This window comes from Chelonoidis abingdonii, chromosome 8, assembly GCF_003597395.2.
Source record: "Chelonoidis abingdonii isolate Lonesome George chromosome 8, CheloAbing_2.0, whole genome shotgun sequence".
Taxonomy (NCBI): Eukaryota; Metazoa; Chordata; order Testudines; family Testudinidae; genus Chelonoidis; species Chelonoidis abingdonii.
In genome coordinates this window covers 69,064,906-69,086,148 of record NC_133776.1, presented here as the reverse complement: position 1 = coordinate 69,086,148, position 21,243 = coordinate 69,064,906, and the positions used below count along the sequence as shown (strand labels likewise).

General features: G+C 41.6%; 1 protein-coding gene across 1 annotated transcript in view; it reads left to right on the top strand.

The window, feature by feature from the left end:
- Positions 1-21,243, top strand: part of DIAPH2 (diaphanous related formin 2) — an 854,113-nt gene that overhangs the window by 530,095 nt on the left and 302,775 nt on the right. Inside the window, 1 exon segment of the mRNA XM_075068735.1 lies at positions 1,048-1,173. Coding sequence (XP_074924836.1) covers positions 1,048-1,173 — 126 coding nt within the window.

Sequence of the window (21,243 nt, the reverse complement as noted above, 5' to 3'; positions counted from 1 at the left end):
ACCCAACCAAACCGATTAAAAAAAATCTTTGATAGTTATCCACCCTAGTTGAGAAATGTTCTTTGTTTTCCATGGAAGCATATTACAACCCACAGTTTGGAAGCCCTGATGCTACAATCACTATACTTAGTGTCATAGCCATCCAAAATAGGAAATGTTAGTTCTTTAAATCATTGTCAGATATTATTCTTCATAGATGCTGGTAGGTGTAGGAAAGTATAGAGTATATAGCAAGTGAAAGGTAGAAAAGAATCCTGTAAGAACCAGGCTGGAGTAGGTGTAAAGTGAATATACAATACTAACACATTTTCAATATGGTTCTTGAAATAAGTCTTCTAGGAGGAGGACAGGAAAAAAAGTGTAAAGAATTTCAAGGATAATAAAGCCATAATTAATACAGTGTTAGAGGGTACATTGAGATATTACAGAATATTTTATTTTTAAATACATATTATTGCTGTTTCACCATATTTTCTTTATTTGTATTTGTGTAAGGTGTCAATAGTTCCTATTATCCAAATCTTTGTCGGTAGTTGTTAAAAGTATTGAGGGCTTCCACAGATGTTGGTTTATAGAAATCAATGTATTTCAATAAAAGAAAAACATTTGATCTCTTTTCTATAATTTTCCCTTAAATCATTTATATAGCCAAGTACATGCATTAATAAGATAAAAATCTCTTTGAACCTTAGTTTCTCTTTAATCTTCAAATTAGATTTAAAAGAATGAAATATTAGAATTTCCATCAATAAATTTAAATAGAAATAGATCCATTTGAACTAATGGTTGAATAAAATGGTGACATTCCCACGTTTAACATGATGATTTGGTATATTATATTATACATTCTCACTTATTTTATGAACGGTAGAATTTTTATGAGCAGTAATTCAGAAAAATGAGAGCCTGCTTCGTGGAATTATTCTCTTTACCTCAAGAATACTTCTAATGACATTGCTTTTCTTGACATTGCTTTTCTTTAACTTTTTTCTTTAAATCAGAATTACAGGAGTTTTTCTAATTCATTGTCACATTTTCTTTTCTAAGTTTCAGCTCAAAGTCTCAAGAGCAACCTTGATTCAATGGAACTTCAGATCCATCGCCTAGCAAATGACATTGAGAGTTTCCCTAAAACAGAAGATGCACATGATAAATTTGTGGAAAAGATGACCATATCCTTTTTGCACTTCTGGGTTGATAATCTTAGTTTTTTGTCTGTCTTATTGAATATTTACAATATTTGAAATTAACAGTTAGAAGTGTCTGTTGTTTCATGTTTATTATGTTGCACAGGGAAGTTCATATCAGAAAGTTTTGAGTGTTAAAAACATTAAGCCATTAGCAGAAGTGACATTTGTTTTGCTTCTTCTCTGTGGTTAGCTTGTAGCATTTGTAATCTGACCTTTAAGAAGAAGGATGAAACCACTCTCAATGCTCCCCACTGAAGGAGCTGAATACTCAGGATCTTGTCATAAACTGGACAGAGTATAGCTTCATATGATCCAAGAACAAACTTTTAGATAGTGGTTGCATCACTTCAGGCTGAAAGAATATGGAAAAAAGAGTAGAAAATGGAAAATATTTAGTGAGAAATGTTGGCTACAAAATTTTCGATCATCAAGAAAACTTTAGTTTAAAGTTTTCGAAGTTGCTGATAGTCATTGTCTTGTTTTGATTTTTCTGAAAGGTATACTTTTAGGAGAAAAGTGTCAGCTCTGGTAAATATGATTAAATAGTCTGAACTGAAGATTGACTTATCATGTTATCTCTCTAGGGAATAAATACTATGAATTCTTTATCTAAAAGTAACTAAAATCGACAGCTTTGTGTCAGTCACTGTGTAAAGATTTAAACTCTGGTTGTTCCCCCCTCCCCCCTTTCAAAAAATTTCACTTATTCAGTAGTTCAACTTTTGCTCAAGAGTAAAGAACTGTAAGTGGAAGAAGCTGACTATCAAATTTTTGTGGAACTGACTACATTTCCATTGTGCTTAAAGGAAATTTTCAGTCAGTAATTTAATATAGAAATCCATATATTTCTTTAAATGAAAAAAAATGTTTAATGTGTGTTTGCCTGTTCCTGACTCATGAGGTTTGTATATGTATTTATTTACACAAGCTGAGGGGCTGATAGACTGTAGCATGAGTATTCAACTTCCTCCGTAGGAGAGACAGTACACATAGATATGTTTGCCAGTGGGCTTCCCTTAACACATTTGGGGAAATCTGTTGAGCATGATCATTGGACTAATATAAAGGGGAGCTATCCTGCCAACTGGCATGCTAATTTGTAAGGGAGTTAGAGAAAAGTCATTGTTCAGCCATGCTGGAAGGACAGGAGACACTGGATTTAATTAGGCCACAACTTTATACTTAAATATCTGGGAATACCCAGCAGATGAAACTGTACAGTGCAAGTAACTGCATAATCATTTCAATATATTCCCAAGGAGCTTCTGTCAGCCCTCTCCCTTACCCATCCTGGTCCCAACCAACCTGCTGCTGGGACTTCACCATCCCTTCTCTTGAATAAGGGTTTGTGGGGGGAGAGGAGTTTGGCTTCCTGCCATACCAGTCGTAGGAGTCCTAAGCCTCCCTCATCCAACCCCCTGGTTTCTTTTCTTTTAAAGAATACATCCTTTAAATCCTTTACCAATCCATTTTCTCTGATCGCTGCATCCCTTCCCTATAGAGTACCTGAACTGGACATCTGTCCCACATTTACATAATGAGTTTCAAAGTCATAGCCTAACTCCCATTTCAAGTTTGCCCAAATGAAGGCCCCCAATCTGCTGAAGGGAAGGCCAAAAAAACAAGCAAGCAAACAAAAGAAACACTTTGCCTTGGCTAATCTTGTGGTAAGGGAAAAATTCCTCCCGTCCCCCTAGAAAGGAGCAGCTAGCACAGTGTTGCACACAGCAGATCCTTACAGAACCCGGTATTTCATTACACCCATGGTTGAAGGATTGGTGCTGCTCCACTTGGTCCAAGTAAAATACTTTTCATGCACCGGCACTACTTATATAATCCCTCGCTCCTTTTCTGATCACCTGCAGGAGGGACACACTTTTTCCAGCAAGCCAGATAACAGCCCACACTGCGATGAGTCCAGTGAGAGGGCTGGTCTACACTACGGGATAAAATTGATTTTAGATACGCAATTTCAGCTACATGAATAACGTAGCTGAAGTCGAATATCTAAAATCGATTTACTCTCCCGTCGATGTTCACGGCTCGATGTTCACGGCTCGATGTTCACGGCATCGATGTTCACGGCTCGCCATGTCGATTCCGGAACTCCATTGGGGTTGGTGGAGTTCCGGAATCGATATAAGCCTGCTCAGGGATCGATATATCCCATCTAGATTAGACGCGATATATCGATCCCAGAGCAATCGATTTTAACGCACCAATACGGCGCATAGTCTAGACGTGGCCAGAGAGTGAGTCGTAAGCTCTCAAGTGCTGTCTTCCCTACATGGACCTGTTTGTTAACAATTTCTGCTGGACCACAGGAAAGTAATTCAGGGCTAATTTACATCAAAAACTTTCCTCTTACTTTATGTATTCCCTTTCATCCCAGTTGCTTCATGGTTTCATAAGAAAACAGTCCTGAATATGGCCAGAAAATCCATGTGATCCAAGAATATTTTGCATAACAGTTCTAAAGCTTCATCCTCCTACTTCATCTGCTCTCTCTTCCTTAACCACAGTCCCAGTCTGCTCATTCAGTCAATTTGTTTTGTGAACAGAGCATCCTTCAGGAGCTAGATCCACATTTAGTTTTGTTCACACTTGAGAAAAAAAGAGTCTCTTCTCTGCCTATAGTAGGGAATCACTTCCAGTGCTTTAAGTGCTGTTCTAAAGGATTTGGACAAAGGGCTCACCCCTGGTTTCCTCAAAGTGCAGGTTGAAGTTCTAGCTGCACTTAGGCTGTCAGGTTTTACGTAAATTCTAATCTTAATTTACCATTTCCTAGCAGCTTCTTGCATTTAACCACCTGTTGGATTCCCATGACCCTTTATTTAGGGCTCTTTTCTTTTATTTTGGGATGGTTTTCTTGTTTCTAAGGTTTTCTTTATTTTCAAGCTGGTTGAAATAGTTTCTCTAATGATAGCCATTTGCTTCACCAGTTCAATATGTTGGGAATAGCCAGTCAGATCTCATCCATCTGCAGTGGTGAGACTTAGGCTGGAAAGAGTGTAATTTCTTACCTGGTAATTTCATTTATACACATGAGTTAAACCATTGCAGAACCATGCCCTTCAGTTCTCTGAGCAAATGTTGATCCTCTTGTTCTCTATGTGTATTTATAGTGCTGATCAGTTACTTAAATCTTTGAAATAGCTCACATAGGGTAAGGTTGAGTGAGAATGGGAGGAGTTGGTGGCTGAATGATATGAAAATGCTAAAATTCTGTTGCTTCCTTCCTGACTTTTTACAAAAATGGGACTCCTTCATCTGACTGCATGGGTGGAACCAGACTGCACAGAGGAATTAAAAGGTAAGAAAATTTTTGTTTTAACAGATTCCTGCTAACTTTTTCATGCTGCCCAAAATTCTGAGGCCTGACCAGTTTTCTGTGGAAATCAGGGCTGGGGCTGTGAAACTCAACCAACAAAACTGTTTCACTTCATTGCACATCACCACACTTCTGATATCATAGCGAGATGCCATCCATGGCTCTTCGTAATTAAAAGAGGCATGTTAGGCAGTAGGTGCCTGGCAGCTTTTTCATACTGTAACATTGAACAAATTTGGTGACTTGACAACACAGATAAGGCTGTAAGAAAAAAAAAAAACTGTTTCTGTCTAAGGATTTTTCTTTTCATAATTAATAGATGATCTGATAAATAGTTGATTTTTATTTTTAGAAAGGCAGTTCCAGTAAATTTAATTGTAGTACATGATCAAATGTACTGTTTCTTACCGCCATTTTTATACTCAAATACTTTTTTTTTAGACTCAGGAACAACACTGCTACTTAAAAGAGAAAAAAGGAGGTCTTTCTGCCTCCCTTGTGTGTTTTTTCTATTTCTGTCAGCCCAGTGTAGAATTGTTTGGTTGCTGATGGCACACAGTGAAACTAGAAAATTGTGGAATTTCAGGGAGAGTGAGCTCAATGTGCTCTATAACTGCTTGCGTGTTTCAGAAGAAGGACGACAAAAATGTCAGAACATTTATCATTCTCAGCAGAGGGAGCTCTGGGATGCACTTCCATGCATATATCGTAATTAAAGTTATCGTTTCCCTTTCCCTGTACACCAATAAATAGAGGCTACTCAGTATCAATTGTAGCTGGAGCTGTCTTCAGTGAATATGAAATAAATATTGCATGGTGCCATACTAAGATAAGAGGTCAGTTAATAGAGCACCCTATTCCCAACAGTGAAGCAAATGTTACAATGAGAAAATATTGACCCAGTTTTCGCGTGCTTAAAAAAATGAGAGAGAGAGAGAAGAGAAGAGAAATAAAAAACAGGTCTGGATATTGATTAGGCTTTAAGTGATGAAGAATGAATGTAAAGCTTACTTACAAAACTGAAATATCTATTCTTGCTTTTCTTGTTCCCCTTTTAAGCAATTTAATTTGTAATTTCATATAACCTGTTTTTTTCCTCTTTCTCTGTATTTTATGACTTCAGTGAGTAGTATTTCATGCATTGTAATCTATAACTATCAGAGCGATTATCTCATGAAGCTGCATTTGTGTCTGCATAAAGATAGACATGGAAGAAGAGAGTAATAATACAGTATTCCACAAACACTTCAAAGCAAAAACATTACAGAGAAAATGTATTCAAATAAACATTATAGGTTGATCGAAACTTTAAATTTAAACTGTTTCATTTTAACATGTAGTTATTTTGTCTTTAGTATTTAACTTGATATAAATTTTGCATGGTTATTTTAACACATTTTGTTGACTAAAAATGTGAGGAATCATGAGGTCACATCTATCTGAATAGCAGATTTAGTGGAGAACTTGCTGAAACTAAATGAAAAGAGAGCCTTTGATAGTAGAATTAGATTTGGTTTTATTTTAGATTTGCTTTAGAACCCTTCATTACTTGTTTTTAGATAGGTTGTCCTAGAAATATCAATGCACCTCCATGTTCAGGAGTATATATATTTTCCCTATATAATTGTTCATAAGTTTCAGTTTAAAATGGTAATAAAAGCACTCCAGGCAGTATAATCTTAGGAGATTATTACCTTTCTCAAGTAGTTAATCATTGGTCAAGTATCAGAGGGGTAGCCGTGTTAGTCTGGATCTGTGAAAGCAGCAGAGAATCCTGTGGCACCTTATAGACTAACAGAGGTTTTGGAGCGTGAGCTTTCGTGGGTGAATACCCACTTCGTCAGACGCAGATAGTGGAAATTTCCAGGGGCAGGTATATATATGCTAGCAAGCAACTAAGAGATAACGAGGTTAGTTCAGTCAGGGAGGGTGAGGCCCTGTTCTAGCAGTAGAGGTGTGAAAACCAAGGGAGGAGAAACTGGTTCTGTAATTGGCAAGCCATTCACAGTCTTTGTTTAGTCCAGAGCTGATGGTGTCAAATTTGCAAATGAACGAAGCTCAGCAGTTTCTCTTTGCAGTCTGGTCCTGAAGTTTTTTTGCTGCAGGATAGCCACCTTAAGGTCTGCTATAGTGTGGCCGGGGGTTGAAGTGCTCTCCTACAGGTTTTTGTATTTGCCATTCCTGATATCTGATTTGTGTCCATTTATCCTTTCCGTAGTGACTGTCCAGTTTGGCCGATGTACATAGCAGGGCATTGCTGGCATATGATGGCGTATATTACATTGTGGACGTGCAGGTGAATGAACCAGTGATGGTGTGGCTGATCTGGTTAGGTCCTGTGATGGTGTCGCTGGTGTAGATATGTGGGCAGAGTTGGCATCGAGGTTTGTTGCATGGATTGGTTCCTGAGCTGGAGGTTACTATGGTGGCGGTGTGCAGTTGCTGGTGAGAATACGTTTCAGGTTGGCAGGTTGTCTGTGGGCGAGGACTGGCCTGCCACCCAAGACCTGTGAAAGTGTGGGATCGTTGTCCAGGATGGGTTGTAGATCCCTGATGATGCGTTGAGGGGTTTTAGCTGGGGCTGTATGTGATGGCCAGTCAGTCCTGTTTGGTTTCTTTCTTGGGTTTGTCTTGCAGTAGGAGCTTCTGGGTACACGTCTGGCTCGTTGATCTGTTTCCTAATTTCCGTGCGGGTATTGTAGTTAGAGAATGCTTGGTGGAGATTTTGTAGGTGTTGGTCTCTGTCTGAGGGGTTAGAGCAGATGCGGTTGTACCTCAGTGCTTGGCTGTAGACAATGGATCGTGTGATGTGCCCGGATGGAAGCTGAGGCATGAGGTAGGCGTAGCGGTTGGTAGGTTTCGATATAGAGTGGTGTTAATGTGACCATCGCTTATTTTGCACCGTGGTGTCTAGAAAGTGGACCTCCTGTGTAGATTGTCCAGGCTGAGGTTGATGGTGGGTGGAAGTGTTGAAATCGTGGTGGAATTTTTCTAGAGTCTCCTTCCCATGGGTCCAGTGATGAAGATGTCATCAACTGTAGCGCGTAGGTAGAGAAGGGGCGTGGATGGACGAGAGCTGAGGAAGCGTTGTTCCAGGTCAGCCATAAAAATTGGCGTATTGTTGGGCCATGCGGTGCCCATAGCAGTGCCACTGATCTGGAGGTATATATTCATCAAATTTGAAATAGTGTGTGTGAGTATAAAGGCACAGAGCTCAGCAGCCAGTTTGTCTGTGTGCATCATCAGGGATACTGTTCTAACAGCTTGTATTCCATCTGTGTGTGGATGTTGTGTAGTGAGCCTCTACATCCATGGTGGCTAGGATGGTGTTTTCTGGAGGGTGACCATGCGATGTAGTTTCCTCAGGAAATCAGTGGGTGTCACGGAGATAGCTGGGAGTGCTGTGGCATAGGGCTGAGCAGAGAGTCCACATATCCAGACCAGTCCTTCAGTGAGAGTGCCAATGCCCGAGATGATGGGGTCCAGGATTTCCGGGTTTGTGTCTTGGGTAGTAGATAGAATAACCCCTGGTCGGGCTCCAAGGTATGCTGATTTTTTCTGGTGTTAGTGTAGGGAGTGTCCTGAGTAGATGGTCCAGTCTAGTGTATTCCCTGGGATTGAGGAATGGCATTAGGAAATTATGTATTAGGTTGTCTGGCGGCCTCCTTCTGGTAGTCAGACCTGTTCATGAACCTCATGCTTAATCATTGGTCCTTTGCCTTAATATGCATAGCAGACAGTATTGATAGAAATAATGAGGTCTGAGCTGGAGCTGTCAGGATTATAAGAAGTAGACGCCTTGTAGAAGCAGACTAACTCTAGACTATTACTACCCCCACCTTGCGCAGTTTATTTTCTAGATTTTAAGGCCAGAAGGGGACTGTTATGAACATCTAGTCTGTTCTCCTGCATAGTACATGCCAAAGAACATCAACCAATCAGTTCAGCATCAAATCCATAACTTTTGTTTGAGCAGTAGCATATCTTTTAGAAAGGTCTTGATTAAGAGGTGTCAAGTAATAGAGAATCTACCATGTCCCTGGGTAATTTGTTCCAAGGATTAATTACCTTCACTGTTAAAAATTGAATCTTATTTCTAGTCTGAATTTGTCTAACTTCAGCTTCCAGGCATAGGATCTCATTATGCCTTTTTTCTGCTAGATTAAAGACCTGTGTGCTGTCAGAATTGTCTTCCCCATGTTGATACCTGTAGACCGTGATCAAGTCTCCTCCTAGCCTTCTCTTGGATAAACTAAATAGACTGAATTTCTCTAGTCTGTACTGTTTTTTTCTAGGTCCTGAATCATTTTTGTAGTTCCTTGTTGAACCTTTCCAATATGTCAACATTATTTTTGAAGTGTGGTGTTCAGAACTGGACACATTATGCAAGTAATAATCCCACTAATGCCATATTTAGAGGTCTAATACCACAACTCTAGTTGTACTAGATATTTCTGTGCTTATACACCTGAGGGTCTCATTGGCCCTATTAATTACAGCATCATATTCAGTTAGCTACCATGACCTTAAGTTCTTTTCAGTCACTGCTTTCCAAGATACAGTCCTGTTTTATAAGTGTGACCTCCATTTTTTGGTCCTCGTTTTCCTTTCTTTTTTCCAAGAGAGAGTCCTTTGCTTAACATAATGTTTATAGAAACAAAATACAGCCTCATTTATTAGCAGCCTGCTATAGTATAGCTACTATATAGCTCACATCACCTCAAGCAGCAGCAAAAAGAGGAGAAGGCTGCAGCCACTGCACAGTCCCTCCAGCCTTCTTACTTTTTGATGGTTAATCATCCTAACATTTTGAGAGTCGACCAAACCCAGTTTATTCCAATACCTACCATCTTGTTTTTATTAACATTTGTTCCTATGCCTAATAACTTTTGAATGGTCCCAGTTAGATGTAATATGCACTTAAAATTTAGCTCAACATACATATGTCAGTCAGGGGTATATAAATGCAGCTATGTCAGTGGAAGAATGCTTCTGTGGCCATAGCTAACTTCGTGAGGGCAGGTAACAATCGTACACCAAAAGAGAACCCTTCTGTCACAGGCTGCATCTGCATTACAGGATTATGCTGGTATAGTCTCTGTAGCGTAGAGACATTTGGCTTTTGAAGTTTGTATTCATTGATGTGAAGGGAGTATGGAAGGGGAAATTTAATCCTTAATTGCTTTACTGTATGGGCAAAGACAGTTTTCTGCAGGACTGGTTAAAAAAAATAGTACTATATCTGATTGCATTGTGAAGGCAGTTCTTGGAAAAAGTAAGGCAAATTTATTTATTAAATGTTAAAACAAATGCAGATTATTGTATAATACAGCAAGAATTCAAAGATATATGCTTCCCCTCTTCCCCAGAAAAGCATAATCTGTGGTTTTCAGTGCTTTTTTCTTATCATCAAGCCGTGAGGAGGTTGTTTTGTTTAGGGGGACTGAAATTTGTTTCAGTGAGTGTAGACATGCAGACTCACCCCTGCGGCGCCTCCTGCTGGTGACTTCTGGCAATTAGCTCATTCCAGCTCCAGAACGCCCTCTGCAGGCCGGTGAGCTGCCTATCTTCTGGCCCCCGTGCCCCTCCCTGGGCCCAGTGTTCTTTTACATGGAGTGCTGCCCCCTGGCAGTAACCCCTTTCCTCTCAGGGTCTCCCCTCCCCAGGAAACCCCCACCCACTATTCCCACCTCACTCACTATAAGGCTACTGCCAGTCATCGTCTAGCCTCACGTCCTGGGGCAGACTCCAGTATCAACCTACTCATCACTGGCAAGGAGGGTTTGGACGTGCTGCCCTGGCCTGCCCCTGGGCTGCCCTCTGCAACCCACAGTACCTGTTAGCCCATTGCTAGGCTGCAGCCTGGGGCTTTCCAGGCTCGAGCTCCTCAGCTCCTCTCCCTTTCCCCAGCCCTGCTCCACTCAGGTACTTTGCCTCTAGCTCCCTGCAACCAGGCCCTTCTCCCTCTACAGGCAGAGGAAGAGACTGTTTGGGCTTCTGGCTCACAGCCTCTTATAGGAGCCATCTAGGCCTGATTGGAGCATGGCCTCAGCTGAGCCTACTTTCCTCAATCAGCCCAGGCTTCTTGCCCCAGCCACAACCCTCTTCTGGGCTGTTTTTAACCCTTCAGGGCAGGAGTGGGGGTCCACCCCACTACAGTGAGACATTCACAATAACCTTCAAGTAAGTTGTCCCAGATGATTGGCAAATTCTCTTCTGCCTAGGGACATTGTTGACTATTCCACCTATCAAGAGCCTAATGGTAAAAACTGCAGCTGGCAGAGACAAGACTGGCAGTACTCACAGAAACAGTTTTTTTCTTATTATAATAGTTATACTAGGGAAGACTTTTGCCTGTAGTAAAGACACTATCTGATACCATATCTAGATCTTGGAGTACTTTTGACCAAAGGGTTTGCTAGTTCATAGTGCTTGTAGCTTGCATTAGGAGTTTTCTGTTCATTGTGGGCAAATCACTGTTTACATTGTGGAAGGACGTGTTCATTTGTCCACGGAGAGAAGCCAGACATAATTAAAACCCAATCATAATGGTGTAAAAAGAATCAGATACGAGGCACAAGTTAGTGAGAAAAGAGCCAGAACAGCTATTTCTAATAGTGATGCTTGGTTTACTCACCATACTATATTGCATTAAGTCCACCTTTAACAACTCATGTTTGACTCTTTTATAAAGAGAAAAGATGGACAAAAATTGTAATCCCAGGTCCAGCAAGTGTTTAGTCTCACTAAATGCAAGCAGTAGCCCTAAGAAATAATGTAATAACTACAATAATGTTGCATATTTATCTTTTGTTGGACCAACTTCTTTTGGTGAGAGAAATATGTTCTCTCACCAACAAAAGTTGGTCCAACAAAAGGTATTTCCTCACCCACCTTGTCTTTATCAAGGCAGTAGATAGACGATTGAAGTTGGGCTTGCTATCTTTATTTGGCATCGTGCACTTAGCCTTATTGTTTCCATTTGTGGTCCTTCATCTTTTTTTCCCTCACTGTACTGAAAAAAATTTATAAAATAAAAATGTTAATTTCTTCATCCTGATCTATAATTATACTCTTTATAGAATTAATGAATATCAATTTTCCTCTTTACCTGCTAGTAAAACCTTTAAATAAAAAATAGAGGTCTTTATATAATTGTATCTTTGTTTCTTAGGGCTTGTCTACCCTGGCAATGTACAGCGCTGGAACTTTCTCGCTTAGGGGTTTTAAAAACACCTCCGTGAGCGGAGTAAGTTGCAGCACTATAAAGCGCCACTGTAGACAGTGCCCCAGCGCTGGGAGCCATGCCCCTCGTGGAGGTGGGTTTTTTAGAGCTCTGGGAGAAATCTCTCCTAGCGCTCTGCCACGACTATACAAGCCACATTGAAGCGCTACCGCAGCAGCGCTTTAGCATTGCCAGTGTAGACTATCCCTTAGATGTTCACAGTGGTCCTCTTGGGCGGGGATTCAGTGAAGAAGGACCACTGATCATGTCACTCCCCTGCTTAAATAGATTTTATGTATGGTGAGACTCCTTTGTTTTCCAAGGTAGTTCCTCCCTCCCTCCTCCTCCAGTGGAAAAACACTGGTATTCTATCATGGAGTCCAGGGGCATGATCACATGAATCTGCGGTATCAAAGCAGCCATGAGTCAGAGGTTGTTTGTAGCATCCCAAGAAAGCTTCTCAGGAAGGAGGGAGATTAGCATCTTCAAAGACCTGTTGTTCTCCCTAATGGTCCCTTGACTGGTTCCCAGTTAGCCAGACAGACTGATCGCATTCTGTATGGTGGGCGTTTCCAGGTGCAAACACTTTTGTAGTACAGATGTATAGTTGGTGTTCCTAACTTTACATACAAAAATGATACGTTCATACAAATAGGATAATCATATTCAGTAAACCATAACCTTTCCACTGATGCCTCACATGGCCTATATTGCATAAAATACTTTATGATTATTACACAATCATATTATTATATTACTGTGAATAATATGGGAAGCAGTGTCAGGTGTCATTTCAGAGGAGCACATTCTCTTTTGCAGGCAGATTGAAATATGGGGTATCCATCGCTTCATGATTATCTATATTAAATTCTGATTCTGTTCTGAACTACAGTCTTTTAAAAAATAAGCGAGAGGGGGCACTTAGGTACATCTGTGATCCCATCTCTGAAGTTTGAGTTCCTTGCTGAGTATATTTTAAACTTGTATTTCTGATATGGAGTCACCTCTTAGTACCTGGGTGAGAATGGGGTAATTGAAATAGCTCCAATTCTAGGTCTTTTTTAATACATTAATGAAAAAAGGATTATACATGAGCTTTTAGTCTATAGTATTTGTCCAAAGATCTCTCCAGTAGCAGTCTACAAAGGTGACATTGTGAAACATGTTGATTGAAAAACACAGTTCTGACCTAAAATGTGCCTTTGGGAAAATCACTGCTAGTTATCCAGAGAGGAAAATTCTCTTTATAGCGTCCAAGAAAAAGAGAATTTCTTATTGACGTTCATATGGGTTGTGTGAGTCTAACTGCCTGTGAACAAAACTGAAAAATACCCTGCAACAGATCTTCAGTGGAAAGGATGAAAATCTTCATAATTTATAGGATTTTTTTCAGACCTATTTGTTCTAAAACCTAGTTCTCTCATTTTAAAAGAAATGAAATAAATAGCTTCAGAATTTGCTTAAATAGGGAACAAAATTCTAACGGGAGTTTAAAAGTAGCTACTCACTGTTACCATGTACTCTTCAAAGTTCTGTGGTGATTAACATTGGGACAGAAAGAGTGACTTGTAGATATAACACTGTTGTCCGGTATTCTGGTATAAATCCTGTTTTTTTGTTTTTTGTTTTTTTTTTAAAGAGAGAGAAGAGAGACCCACTCAATATTTTTCATATGTTATTCCTTTAGTGTTGGGCTTTGATTTAAAATGCGGGTATTGAGACCTTTCTCTTGACAAATTGTGCTTACATCTAGAAAGCATAGAAACAGCCTCCGAGAAACACATGTATTAGGATCTATTACATCAGGGAGTTAAGTCTTGTTCAGAGAGGTTTGCCAGTGCATGGAAGGAAAGTGGTACAAGATTGATGCATTTTAAATTTATCCTAAGAGATCATAGAATATGAGCTGTCCTTCATTAGAAATTGATACTCCATTAAATAAATTAGTCAAACAATGCTGTTAAGTGTTTTCTTTCCATTAGTCACAATGAAAAGTAGGACTTTCATGCCAGTATAGGGAAAACTAAACAAATAATGCTACTAATGTCACGTATTGTCGATATTGCGTGGAAATTAAAAGGAATTTCGCATCAACTGGGGGTTGAAAATTGCCATTTTTTTTTTCTAACAGTGGAAAATAATGTGGGCCAAATTCTGTCCTCTGTGAAGCCCCATACAGCTACACTGAAGTCAATGACTCCTGTGATCTCTTGATTTCAGAGGACTTTTATAGGAGTTAAGTGATGGTATAATTTGGCCTAACATAAGGAATGTCACCTTTTCAGAAAAATTGGAAGTTGTTGAAACCATCATGAAGAAATGATTAATACTGTCACCACACCGTAATTAGTTTTATTAGGAGTGTTGGTAGTGCAGCACTTAACGAGGATGTTCTTTTTGATACTGTTTCTGGGCTAAGCATTAATTTTGTATCTTTTTGTAATAGCTTAGTGTGAGTTCAGTTCTCTCTACTGAATAAAATGCTCTATTTAGTTTGGATCCTCTTGAGAATAACTTGTCTAAAAGTTGATAGATAGAAAATAATTACATTGTTTTCCAAATTTCTATGGTATGTGGCCAAGGCTCGAGGAAAATTTGCCCCCTTTAACTAAGGTCAACAGGCAAATAAAGAAAAATCAGCCTTCATATGCTGCTGAAACTTTAGTATGTCATTGTATTTCACTGCTAGGGAAAAGCTTGCAATAAAACTCAAACATTAATTTTGTAATCAGTCTTTCCGTGCTCTCATTTTTTTTCCTCCTGTTTATCCTGTTTTTGAAGTTTCTAACTGCAGGGAAAGGAAGTTGACCAGATTTATAGAAAGGAAGGCTTGTTCACAGCTCATTAGCCTCTTTGCTTCCTGGTAGGTGAAGACTTGATGATTGTCTTTCTCACAGCATGAGAGAAGGGAGACATACAGCAAATAGAATTACCAATGAGTAACTTTCTATGACTGAAAATTCTTTGTTGCCATCTTCCCACCAAACAAATAATGGGAAGGGAAAACATTTAATAGCAACAATGAAAAATATGGCATTACTATTAGGATTGTGCTAATATGTTTCTTGGCCCTATCTCCTCAGGCTAACTATTTAATTTCATTATCCTAATCCTATAAGGGAGGAGCAGAGCAGGTGGAGACTGGATGTGAATTTAATTAGCTCTGAAGTTCTTGCTGCTATCATGCTTCACCTCTGGGTAGATTAATTTAGTTGTTCTGATCAGCTGAGTAGGAGACTGGAGTAACAAAAGGGGAGGTAGACGGGAATCACGGATTGGGAAGTGTAGCAGCCAGGAGTTAGGAGTGTGGTTGGGTGAGAATGAGAAGCAACCAAGAGATGTATTGGGGACAAAGATATGCTGTTAGAGGGAATCAGTCAGGGAACAGGAGAGGGTTGAAGAAAGCAAAACAAACAAAAAGTTAAAATATGAATGAAAGATAATGAACAAACCAAACAAGACAGATGAAATAGGAAAACTGGCAGGAGAGGGAAAGATGTGTGTGACAGGAAAAAGGCTCAAAAAAGAATAGAGGAAACAATATGGACAAAAGAAGTGAGAAACGCCAAAGAAGCTTATGACAAATTTGCTTAGGAGGAGGGTAGGAGATGTGGTGCGGACAAGGACATATTGGGTAGGATGAGGAGAAGCACAAGATGTTAGCATCCTCCCAGTATATTTTGATATTATCTTTCTATATTTTCCAGTAATCTGATATGACCAGGACAGCGGGGGGGAGATAGTTACAGAATTCATTTGTAACTCAATTATAAATGACAAAGTATACAATAAAAGACTATACTGAAAGATACCAATCATAAAAATTATTCTTCTTCAAGTGAAGTCCCTTTGTGTATTCCACATGTGGGATATGTATGCACACCATGCACCTGAGCCTGGAAATTTTTTTGCAAGCAATGTACATTGGCCCACACATGCGCCATAGCGGTTCACATACTTTCAACTGAGGGCCATTTCCTCTCCAGTTGCTTCTTAGCACCACATGGTCTACATCGGAATCATTCATGTCCTCAGCTACTTTTTACTGTAAGAATTGTGTATAGTACGTTTTTTTTTAGTAGTTTTTATAGTATAGTGCAGCACAGATTATTAGATAGTTGTTTTTTCTTCACCACCACCAGCCGGGGACATTTTCCCTGAGAAGCCTGGGAAATACCCAGGGTCCCTGAATTCAAAAACTGTGTTTCCTGTCCTTGCTGCTTTTCTGTGGGTGACCTACATCAACACTGCCTGGGTGAAGCTCCCATTTCTGCAAAGTGCAGCATCTGCCACTTCCCCCACCGCCCTGAACTGGTGAGGATCAGGAACTGAAACTCAGAATACATCTCATGAAGAAGACAACAAAGCTCCAATCAGATCTGGGCCAGCGACCATCCCCCATACATCAGCCTTGAAAAGTGGACAGCATCTCTCAAAGCATGATCTTGGGAACAGTGGTTAAGTCTGTTAAGCCTAGAGAGAAGGTTTTGCAGGGCAGTAAGGGGCACACTCATAGAAATAAGGACAAATCATCTATGTGTATGCCCAATAAAAGGGAAGAGCCAGCACACACGGGTACTAAGGTCTAAGGCCTGACTAAATCTTCACAGATCCCATGATTCCAACACCAGCTCAAGTGGTGAAGATGTGAGAAAGACAGCTGCTAGTGCTCACATGCACTTTGGAACTGGGGCAGTACCCATAGTGGACTCTACTTGTGCTTTGGGAATGTCTGAGACGTGTCTTCCCAGAAGACCTTTTTGCTCCCCCCATCCGGATTCACTGCTTTTATTGGGTCTGCCTATATTCTGGTAAGGTAACACCAGAGGAAGAATCTATCACGGAGAGATGAAGTTGTTCCCTATTCCACCCACTTGCCTCAAATCACAACCATTGGTACTGTGGTGATCAGTGATCTATCTGCCTTCTCTTCTGATGAGCTGGAGGCTCCGCAGAATTCTGCGACACTCAGGAGAGATGACCCGAAACAGAAGCCCTAGAGAATCAGGGGTTCCAGCCAGACATGATTGGCCAATGGACAGGTGGTACCCTGTGCCATGGGCTTCCCTCTGCCGGTGGATCCATCATATTGGCAATATTGGGAACCATGGGAGCTCTATGCCAGACACCCCCCGCCCATATCAGTGCATGTGTTCAACTTGCTATTGCCCAACCATATACAACTAGCCCTGTTGGAGTATTCAGAGGAAGAAGGTGAGCTGGTTATGATGGTTTTAACAGTTTTGGGAGCAATCTCATCACCGAAGGAGGTGGTCACTCCATCTTCTTCATGTCTGCCAGATGTGTAGACTGTTGGTCCTTCATCAGTTGAGACTGAACCAATCACAACACGTCTTCCAATCTTCTCTCGCTCTGGCCATCCTTTGCCATGCTTGTCCATATCTCCTTGTTAGGAAATCATCCCACCTCTTTGGAGACCGTGTGGCTGTTTCTGTTCTCGCGGATACCACTCGGGTATAACTGCAAGTCCATCTGTTGTCACTGAGTCGGGCCACATTTTGCTGAGCCTGCTTTCGACAACAACGTCTCACACTCCAGACTGCTGCCTAATTATTTCGTTGGGGATGTGATCGCGGAGTGAAATGCCCAAAAATGTTCATTCCATCGCCATCTGTGTGACAAACAGTTGATGTTCTTCAGTCTTTGTCAGCAACCATGTTTCGCTGCCATAACATCGCTGGAAGGATTGTCGAGTTGAAAAGATTCACACGAGTTGTTTTGCTGATCTTTCTGTGGAGTATGTCCTTGATGTCACTGAATGCGCACCATCTAGCTTTTTTTTCCTGCACGACAGTTCGCCTTTATGAACGTGATGCATGTTGACTTCTTGGCCCAAATAAACATATTTATCAACCTCTTGGATCTGCTGTCCTCCAAGAATTATTTGGGTTTTTGGCAGAGCATCTGATCTCATGTATTTCATTTTCGACCGATTCATTTTTAATCCAACTTGACTACTTTTCTTGTTCCGTTCTTTAAGCATTCTCTCAAACTGAGCTGTATTTTCGGCTATCAGCACTATATTATCTGTAAACCTGAGATGGTTTAGCCACTTGCCATTGATATTAATCTCACCTTTCAAGTCTGCTAATCGAAAAAACCGATTCAAGACAGGCTGTGAATAATTCTGGTGAAACTGTATCTCCTTGTTTCACACCTTTCTCAATGGGGATTTGGAATGGAATATAAAACAGTGATATGTCTGTGCTGCTGCTTCCTTTAGTAATGTAATATATTTCGCCCTGATGCCCTGTTCTGAAAGAGCTTCAAGAGTGGCGTTAGTCTCTATGCTGTCAAATGCCTTCTCGAAGGCAATGCCCAAAGGGAACTTAAACGCTCTAGTAGATGGTTTAGAGTGAAGAGGTGGTCTGTCGTGCTATAATACCTTCGAAAGCCTGCCTGCTCTCTAGGTTACTGTTCATCCAGGCTTCTTGACGGTCAATTTGTTCTATTTTTAGTGAACAATTTATAGATATGCGAAAGCAGGCAGATCGGGCGATAGTTCTTTAGATTTTCCTGATTGCCTTTCTTATACAGGAAGATGGTATTGGACTCTTTCCAGCTGGACAGTACCTTCTGGATTTCCAAGTAGCGACTGAACATTTGGGCAGAGCTTTCCAAAGATCCTGAACTCCCACCTTAATTACTTCTGCTGTCAGACCATCCTTACCTGGAGCCTTCCCCTCTTTCATTTGATGGACTGCATGACAGACTTCACTAATGAGAACCGGCAGTATGTGTTCATCGGTTTGTTGAAGTGATGGCATTGGGACGTCTCTATGGGATGCAAACAGCTGGCTGTAGAAATCCCTGCAGATTGCCTCCATCTCTGTTTGATCGGTTACTGAGTCGCCGTCCCTGTTCTTCAAAGACGATAATGATGACATGTACAACGCCAGTTCCCGTTTGCATTTTTTGAGACTTTTACAATCTTCAGCAGCCTTTAGGAGCTTTTCGGTTTGAAATTTCTCGGAGTCTTCCTTCAACTTCATTTGTGTGAGCTTGCAGAGAAGGGAGTACTTGAGCCTGTCACTACCATTTCTTTTCATTTTCTTCCTCTTCTCCAATAAAGTCTTTGTTGTCCCTGCCAGCAGGTATATGGGATCTTGGGGAGCAATTACCACACAGGTGGGGTGCAAAATAAACTTTATTAAGAAAATGCAAAAAACAGGGAAAATTCAATAGTGACAAGGGTATGGAGGAATTGTAAGGATTTTTTATAGACAATGGGGAATCGGGTTTCTTTTAGCAAATAGTATAGGGGTTTCAATAGGTGGGGTTACAAGACGTTGGTAACCAATTAACACGAAGTATAAATGTTAAAAGTAGCTACAATTCTATATAAAAAGGGTGGGTTTAAAACAAGCCAGTTATAGCCAACTAACAGTTATGGAAAAGGTGGTAAGTAAGCCCAACTCTAGGTTAAAAATGTTGTCACAGTGGTATAAATGTTAAAATTGAGGTGTGTTGAGAAAAAGGGTAACCTATTGGGTTTTATGGCTAGAACTCAGTAAACACATATGAGGTTTGGGGGTAATAGGAGAGTGTGGAGGAAGGTGATTAAAAAGGAGAGGAGGAGAGAGAGAAAGCTTCAGGAGACATGACAGGCTTGCGAGCGGCACCAAGAGCCAGCGAAACAGAGATTACGAACAGGGGATTTCATGGGCAGGTTTCCAGGGGAGTTCCAGAGAGACATAAAGCTGGAGAACAACCAGGCCAGAAAGATGGAAGAGGGCACGGTCTCAGCAGCGCCAGGCTGTCGGCTTGCCCGTGGTGCGGTGGTGAGGCTTGAACTGCACAGGCCCCCACAAACCAGAGTTAAGGAATGGAGCATGGAAGCACAGGCAGTACCAGGGCGAAGAGGAGACCGATAACACCTGAATTGGAATGACCGGATGCGATAGCTGTGGCAGTAATAGGTCCTGGATGGGAGCACCTGCAAAAGGGGTGGGAGGAGTTTGGTCTGCATGAAGATGCGCCTGTGAAGAAACAGGAATGTGAGAAGATAAGAGGACGGTGGAGTGCAGGTCGAAACTCGCCGCTGTTTATTTGGTCTGGGCTGCTGGCACCCGACCGACGGAAGGCCCGCGGTCGCCAGACGAGCAGTGGAGGCGGAGCCACGATGCTGGAGGATGGGCTCCGTGGGATGAAAGCTGCGGGGCGGACGCGTGTGGACAGGGTACCGGCGCGGAAAGACCGGGCGCGACGAACGACTCGGACCGCCGTGCGCGTGGGGTGGTGGGGGTCGCGGAGGCGCTGGGGGGTGGGGTACTATCGTTAAGAGGATGTAACACGTTGTGGGAAGCAGAATGAGAGGCGAGGATAAAGCACAGCGAGAGAGCAGGGCAAGCTAGGGCACTGCTTAGGAAATAATCGAGAGCATGTATGGAAAGGAACGCCAGAACGATAGATCAGGACATTCTGGTGGAAAGTGGTGGAGCAGCCTAGAAGCAGGAAGAAGGCGACGCTAGTCCTCAGATTGAGGAGTTCAAGGAGCGCCCAATGATTGCGAGGGCAGAGACAAATCAAGAGGGCTTGCGGCCAGCATTGGTGTCGTAGCGGGGCTCTAATAGAACCGGAGATATCACACTGTGCCAGGAAACAGGCAAGTCACGGTGATATGGAGACTCTTTACTGGAAAGAATAGACAGGCCTGTAACCAGACCTGATTGGGGAACAGAAGGGCTGTGCTGTTCTGCCGGGGGGCAAGTAAGGTAATAAAGGATGTGGACCTGAGGCTGAAGTTAGAGTAGATCCTAGCGGAGAGAATCTTTAGGGGAAGAGAATCCGTTGATGTCCTTCATGTTGGGAACGAATGATACGGCTAGTTCACCTGCTGGAGCTGTATCAAGAGGAGGACTATGTTCAGCCTGGGGAAGGACGCTCAAGGGAAAAAATCGAGGGGGGCTCTCAGGTGATCTTCAGTGGGATTCTGCCTGGTTCCTTAGAGCGGCGCGACGAAGGAGCGACAAGATTATGATGATTAAAAACAGATGGCTCAGGCAGTGGTGCTTATAAGGAGGGCTTGTGGATGTACGGTCATTGGGACGCGATTTACAGACAGAACTGTTCGACTCGGGAATGGACTTCATCTAAGCCAAGGAGAAATAGATCTTCTTAGTGATGGAGGCTCGCCGACTCATTAAGACAGCTTTAAACTAGGAAGTTGGGGGAGATGAGTGGGAAGTGTTCAGGAGATCTCCACGCCGGAATTTAACCTTGGTGAGAGGGAAGTTAAACGATAGTGAGATGGGGATACCCTTGTGGACCGAAAAGAACAAATTGACCCCAGGGAGGAAAAAGCTGGAGTTGAAACTGGACGGTCCCTACGGCTGATTGTCTGGTGGTAGAAAGTCTGTGCACGAGGCGGGAAAAAGCAAAGTCACTGACGCCAAACGTTTGGAAATTAAAATGCTGTACACTAATGCGAGAGTCCTCTAGGTAACAAAGATGAGAACTGGAGCGGGGGAAGCTGG